This window comes from Ananas comosus, unplaced genomic scaffold, assembly GCF_001540865.1.
Source record: "Ananas comosus cultivar F153 unplaced genomic scaffold, ASM154086v1, whole genome shotgun sequence".
Classification (NCBI taxonomy): domain Eukaryota; kingdom Viridiplantae; phylum Streptophyta; class Magnoliopsida; order Poales; family Bromeliaceae; genus Ananas; species Ananas comosus.
In genome coordinates this window covers 35365-42143 of record NW_017893366.1, presented here as the reverse complement: position 1 = coordinate 42143, position 6779 = coordinate 35365, and the positions used below count along the sequence as shown (strand labels likewise).

Sequence of the window (6779 nt, the reverse complement as noted above, 5' to 3'; positions counted from 1 at the left end):
AACAAGGGAAAGGAGAAAAATATCTCTTTCCTTGAGGAGCCTTCGGCTCATGAGGAGCCGAATTCGTCTGAAGAGAATGAGGATTTGACTGATGAAGCCGAAGTATGTGCTGCAGAGATGGTGAAAAACCGTCAACCATATAAGTGCGCTTTGTTAAAACCCGCTAAATCGCGCAAAGCAAAAGCGTAGGTTTCGGCATATACTTACTCGTTTGATGTGTCAAAGACCGATCTTATCTTTGATCGGTTGTTTAAAGATAGAAGGATTCAACTACAGGAGGGTCAAACGATACCTCCCGTAGATGAGTTAAAATGTAGGAGATATTGCAAATGGCACCACTCATTGAGCCATAAAACAAATGAATGCACTACCTTCAAGAGGCAAATTTAAAAAGAAATAAACGAAGGTCGGCTCATCTTTGCCGACCAAGAAAATAAAGATATGAAAATTGATAAGAGTCCTTTTCCATCACAGGTCAACGTGGTGAACATGAAAGGAAAAGGAAAAGCGACTGCAGAAAGGCAGATCCAAGAAGAAATAGACGAGGGTCGACTCATTTTAGTCGACCAAGAAAATGAAAATAATGTAATTGACGAAAGTTCGTTTCCTTTTCAGGTCAATATGGTGAATGTTAAAGAAAAAGAAATTGCGGACCAGGCAACCGCAGATAACGTGGCATATGCCAAAAGAAACCTTCGGCTTTGCATAAGGTGCAAGGTCGAAATGACGAAGAAGGACTGGGAAGTCATCATCAATGCCAAGAAAAGAGGCAATGAGTGGAATGAGTTAATGGCGTTTCCCGAGGAATGGGATGACATTCCTGATGGTGAGGATCCAGAAGAGGAAGGCTCAGATGAAGCCTCCAACGGAACGGAACCGGAAGTCGATTCGGTTGAACATAAAAAGGATTTGCTGATGCAGAAAGTTCTGCATGACTACTACCACAACCGACGAGAAGAACGACCGAGCCGATGGAGTTATCCAAAAAAACCATTCGACTCGAGGCCAAGGTTTCCTGGGTATCGGCCATACTGGCAGCATCAAGCCAGGCTGAGACCAAAACCAGAATTCGAGGGAATAACCGAGGGAGACATAGAATTCCTCGGTCGAAGGTTAGTCAATGAGCTCGGCATCCAACCTTGGCCGAGACCCTGGGAAATGAGAGAAATCTTGAAGAATCATTTGAGGACCGTGAAAGTACCGGCAAACGTGCCTGTAGACAAATGGCATGAGGTAGAAGTGAAACCATCGGCCAGATGGCAAGGGCCGATGTTAACGAAAACACAAAAGCGTTGGCAGCAAAAGGTGCAAGCCGAGGCCAGACAACAATACGATGAAGCAAAGGGGATAAAATTGAACGTATGGAGGCGACCTGATGAACCTCCACACCTTGTCCTCCCGATGCGGAATGATCATGAGGCAGGCAGTTCATCGCCTATCCCTTGGCTAAAATCAAAGATTGAACGGCCAATACCGGCCGAACAAGAAGAGAAAATGACAAGGAGAGAGCTAGAAGATAAAATAGCTTCTCTCGAAACAATCATCAAGAGAGAGAGATGGCCTCCTAAGGAGAGGGAGGTGCGAATGGAGAGCGATTCTTCTGCCGAAACGGCTAAAGAATCTGAAGAAAAAAACAGAGGATTAAGGAAAATCGGCTGATGAACGACCAGCCGATGTCAATATGGTGTATACTCTGTCACAGTCTTTTAAAGTAGAGTATACTGAGTATGAGGAGATAGAGGAAGAATTTGTGCTTAATGTGGCCCAATTACAGTTAGAGGATGCCAAACCGGCCGATACGGTGGTTTTCGAGAAGCCATCGGCCATACAAATGAGATTCATAAGGCCTCTTTTCATTCGGGCCTTAATTGAAGGTCGGCTAGTAGGCCGAGTTATGGTAGACGGCGGAGCGATGGTCAATGTCATGCCCACTTCATTCTTTAAGAAGTTGGGCAAGGATGAAGATGAGTTGAAGCCCACTGACACGATCATGACCGACTTCACTAGGAGCGGTCAGCAATCTCGAGGGGCGCTTATGACTGATATCACGGTAGGTTCCAAAACTTTAAGAACTGCATTCTTTGTGGTTGATGCAGATAGTCAATATAACCTACTACTCGGACGCGATAGGATTCACGCAAACGAGTGCGTGCCTTCTACACTCCACGGAAAGTTATTTTGACGCACTGGACCTTTGCAAATTGCAAGGTTCGAGTGTTTGTTTTGTGTTCTGAGCTTTTCCACACTTCGTGGAAGGTTGTTGACAGTGTTTCGACCCATGGTTCGAACCCCGAGATTGGAGGTTTAAAACCTAGAACCAAAATCCGAAAAGTCAGAATTTTGGTCAGCTCTCGGGTAGCCTCAGCAGGGCTGCGTACCGGTACGGGGTTGATGGCTGTACCGGTACGCGCTGATGGCTGTACCGGTACGGGGCTGGTGTACCGGTACACAGACGGATTTCGTGCAAACCCGAGGCTCGGGTTTGGCTGTTTCGCAGGTGTTGTACCGGTACGCGAGCCCGTGTACCGGTACACAGTGCAGCGCGAGGAGTTTTAGGGCAGGGGTGTTTCTGCAATTGTTACAACACCTATATAGGTCACCCCAGCCCCCATGGCTGCTCTTTTGAGCCCTAGACCAGAGGAGATAAGATGAGCTCTTCCTCCCATGGTTTCTTTTTCATTTTTGAGGGATTTGAGCTAGTTTTGATCTTTCTTTTCTTCTCCTCCTTGCCTTTTGTTGGTCTACCACCATTGGAGAAGCTTGGAGAGTTGGATTGGAGCTTGATTAAGGATCAAACTTCAACCCTTGAGGACTTTGAGCTTGTTTTGAAGCTTTTTGAAAAGTTAGTAACATGTATTTCCCTTTTGATACGTGTTTTGATGGATTTTGCTAGAGGAAACCCTAAATTTTGGATTCTAGGGTTAGAATTGGGGATTTTTGATTTGTAGCTTCTAGAACCAAATTAATTGGTTTAGAACTTTGATTTAGGTTGGATTTGAAGGACTCTAGCTCCCTTTTGGAGATCGAGAGAGGTTCCTTCGCGTACGGTGAGTTTTCTCCGCCCTAGCTTGGATAGCTTAATGTTTGAGCTTAGCTTTATTCGTGAGGTTCGTTTAACTCTTGTTTCTACACCCTTAGGGTGCTAGAAGACTAGCGGACACCTTCGTCGGAGCAAACGAAGGAGTTGCGAGACTTTGGTGGGTTTGGCTTCTTTGATATAGGAGGAAATGCCTCCTATGTGGTTAAATGTTTTCGTATACTATAAATGCATGCATATTCATGAAGAGTATAATTTATATGAATTTTGGAATGCTTAAAACACATGCATTATGTATCATGAAAACTTCATTCTATGTAGTAGAGCCTTATGAGTAGTATGCATGCATGTGCTACGTATTCTCTATTTCAATTTGAAAATATGTCTTTTATGTGGAAAATGACTAGAATTATGTACTCTTGAACATAATTGCCATGCTATGACTTAGTAAGCAAAAGTGCCATAAAGGGGCACTTGAACTAGAAAATTGTTGAACTATAACTTAGAGACATGATGATAGGCCACCAAAAATCTGCTATATTCCATGTTTTAGACATGATGACATAGAGATAGGCATTGAGACAGTTACTATATTCCGTGTTTTAGACACGATGACATAGAGGCAGGCCGTTGGGACATGTGTTGTATTCCGAATTTTAGATCCGATGAAACAGTGATGAACCACTAGGACCTGAGACGGACTTATTCACTTGCATGCCATTGTGCTCATTCGCACATACTTGTGAGGGTCGCTCCCTACAAGTCGGCACTCCGGAGATAGCCATCGCGACATATGTTCATCCGTGCCGGATTGGGCGCCAAAATGGGATGCCGTGGGGGAGGCTCATTCCTAGAGTGGGGATGTTTACTACCACGGGGCCATTGTTGGCACGGCGCAGGCCAGACTACCTATGGGTAGCTTCCACAGGATTGGGTTACTGGTGACATGTTGTATCTTTTGGACATTGACTAGAATAGTAAATATTGACATCTTTACTATTTACATTGTGGATATTGGGTTAGTTGCATACTTATGCAATTACATGTTGGATACTCTTGTGCACTTACTTGTAGTAGTTGCTTTCTTACTTATGCAAATTCATGCTAAGTAGAGATGATGTGATAGATTATTACTTATGCAAATCCATGCTAAGTAGGGATCATGTGGTAGATTATTATTGATGAAAGTAGTGACTTCATGCTATATTGAGCTTCCATTTCAGCGAGTTATTTATTCATATTATTCTTACCTGCTTTACTTATCTTGCTTAGTTTCGGGCCTAGTGGTGCATTTCACTGAAGTCAGTAATTGCCCACTGGGAACTATTATTTAATAGTTCTCACGCCCTCTGTTTTATATTATCCTTTCAGAGCCCTCTGCACTGGCGGAGGCACGAGACCGCGGCAAGGGGATCGCTAGCTAGATAGCGAGGATTTACTTTCTGCTCTTAGGTGGTTCACTCTCTTTGTATTTTGGTAGAGCGAGAGTTTTTGTGTTACTATGTATAAAGACCACCTATGTACTCTTTTAGCACTTATTTTTGGATCTTTGGTTGTACTACTTTATGGTTTATTTAGTGGTTTTAGCTCTCTACTCTTCATATTGCTTTAGTCTCTAGATGATGTATATTGCTCTGATACTTCTAAATGCTTTCATTTATTGTCTCAATTATCGTTTTGTTTTAGACGCCTTATATGTTTTAGACGTATGGCGGGTCTGGACACACGCCGTGCGGGCTTCCGCTGTGTCCCGGGGCGTGACAGTTATTCCAGTGGATCAGAGAGAAAGTTGAAGAAATCTGGGCCGAGGGACGGCCCCAAATGGTGGACATTAACACCGAGGAAGTCGGCCACATTAACTGGGCCGACGCGGTTCCGGATCAAATTTCCTTCGTAAGAGTCACATAAGAAGGAGTCCAGTTGATCATTGCTAAAGATGAAGGAGCTTTGGTGGCAGCCCAGGAGCCACCAAAATGGTTAAAATGGAATGCAAAGGATCAAGAACCCAAGCTTTAGAGGAGCTTCGACTAGAAGAGCCGATCAACAAGATCGGCTATATGATAAATTCGGCCCAAAAGGCCGAAGAGGTGGTGAGCAAAGAGAAGGCCAAAAAGGCCATTAATGAAATGATGAAATCGGCTGCTAAAACCGATTCGCAAGAAGTGATAAAATCGGCAGGCGAAACCGATGAAGATTTATCGGATGTAGCAAATAGGTGAACCAACAAGTTGAACTTAGAAGAATCGCCTATCAAAGTCGGTGAAAAGAAATTGGAGATACAAGATCCACTAATCGAGGTGAACTTAGGGTCTGATGAAGACAAGCGACCGACTTTGTAACACACTGGACCTTTGCAAATTGCGAGGTTCGAGTGTTTGGATGAATTTCGAGCTTTTCCGCACTTGGTGGAGGGTTGTAGAATGTTTTCCGACCTAAAAAGGTCGAAAACTGGAATTCTGGACAAGTCCTGAGAGTTTTTACTCTTGGGGACTGGTCCCTGGAAGGAGAGACCGGTCCCCCAGTGAACAGTGTTGTGGCAGCCCTGAGGCAACCGGTCCCTGGCGGGCGAGACCGGTCCCCGAGCGCGCCTTCGCAGAGAGAGGACCGGTACGCAGGAGGAGGTTCCGAACGTTGGTTTTTTGGGTTCGCAGAGCGAGAGACCGGTCCTGCTCGGGAGAGACCGGTCCCTCTGGGCGAAAACTGCCCAGACCGGGCTGGGTAATATTGAAATTTTGAGGGGCCTCTCCGGATTTTGTTACACTAGATGGGCTTATTAGCCATTTCCTCCTCTTCCCTCTCTTATTTTCTCATTCTCACCATCTCCCTACACTTTCTAGAGAGAGAAGAAGAAGAAGGAGGAGAAGAAGAAGAGGAGCTAGCTTGAGGGAGCTTGGAGCTCAACCCTTTCTCTCTTTCCCACCTTTGCAAGGCTTGGAGCTTGCTTGTAGGGCTTGGTGGTGGACCAATCTTCAACCCTAGAAGATTTGGAGCTTGTTTTGAGGCATCTAAAGAGGTTAGTACTTTGATTCTACCCTTGATTCTTGTTTTGCTAGATTTTGCCTCTTGGAACCCTAGAAATGAGATTTAGGGTTGATTTTGGGCATTTTTGATCTAGGGCTTTTGGACCTAAATTAGTTGGTTTAGAACCTTCTTGGGCTTGGATTGGAAGGGTTCTAGCTCTCTTTTGGAGCTTTGAAGAGATTTTCCTCTTGAGGTGAATTTTGGCCCTTTTTGCTTCTAGGTTAATGTTGATCTCTTGGTTGGTCGTAATGCTCTCGTATCTCTTCGCTGATTACTTTTAGGGTATTTTGAGACTCGGGGACAACTTTGTTCGGCGAAACGAGGCCCTACGCGACGGTTCGGTGGTTTGACCTAGCCACACAATGGAAATTCTCATTTGTGCTTAATTAAGTATTGTTAATGAAAAAGCATGCATATTCTTGTTATATGTATTTATTGTGAATTTTAGAATGCTAAAAGGCCTATGTTATATGATAATGAAATTTTGGACTCTATGTAGTAGAGAGTAGCTTGTAGGCCTATAGTTGCTCTTAGCATTCTATATGAGAGTGTTCCATGCTCCTATAGTGTTAAATGAGATTGGATTCATGCATTTAACTCAAGTTTATTTGGGACATGAAAGTTGAAAAATTGCCATATAGAGCTATCGAACTAGAATGTATGTGAATTGGAGAGCTAATGTCATCAAGCGGCATTGAGCTCGGGACATGTGTGAACCTAG

General features: G+C 44.2%; 1 protein-coding gene across 1 annotated transcript; it reads left to right on the top strand.

Annotated features, from left to right (window-relative positions):
* Positions 1-1681: 1681 nt before the first annotated feature.
* On the top strand, positions 1682-2182 carry LOC109705789. Its single transcript, XM_020226572.1, has one exon. It carries the CDS (start codon positions 1682-1684, stop codon positions 2180-2182), a length of 501 nt encoding a protein of 166 aa, XP_020082161.1.
* Positions 2183-6779: the final 4597 nt, after the last annotated feature.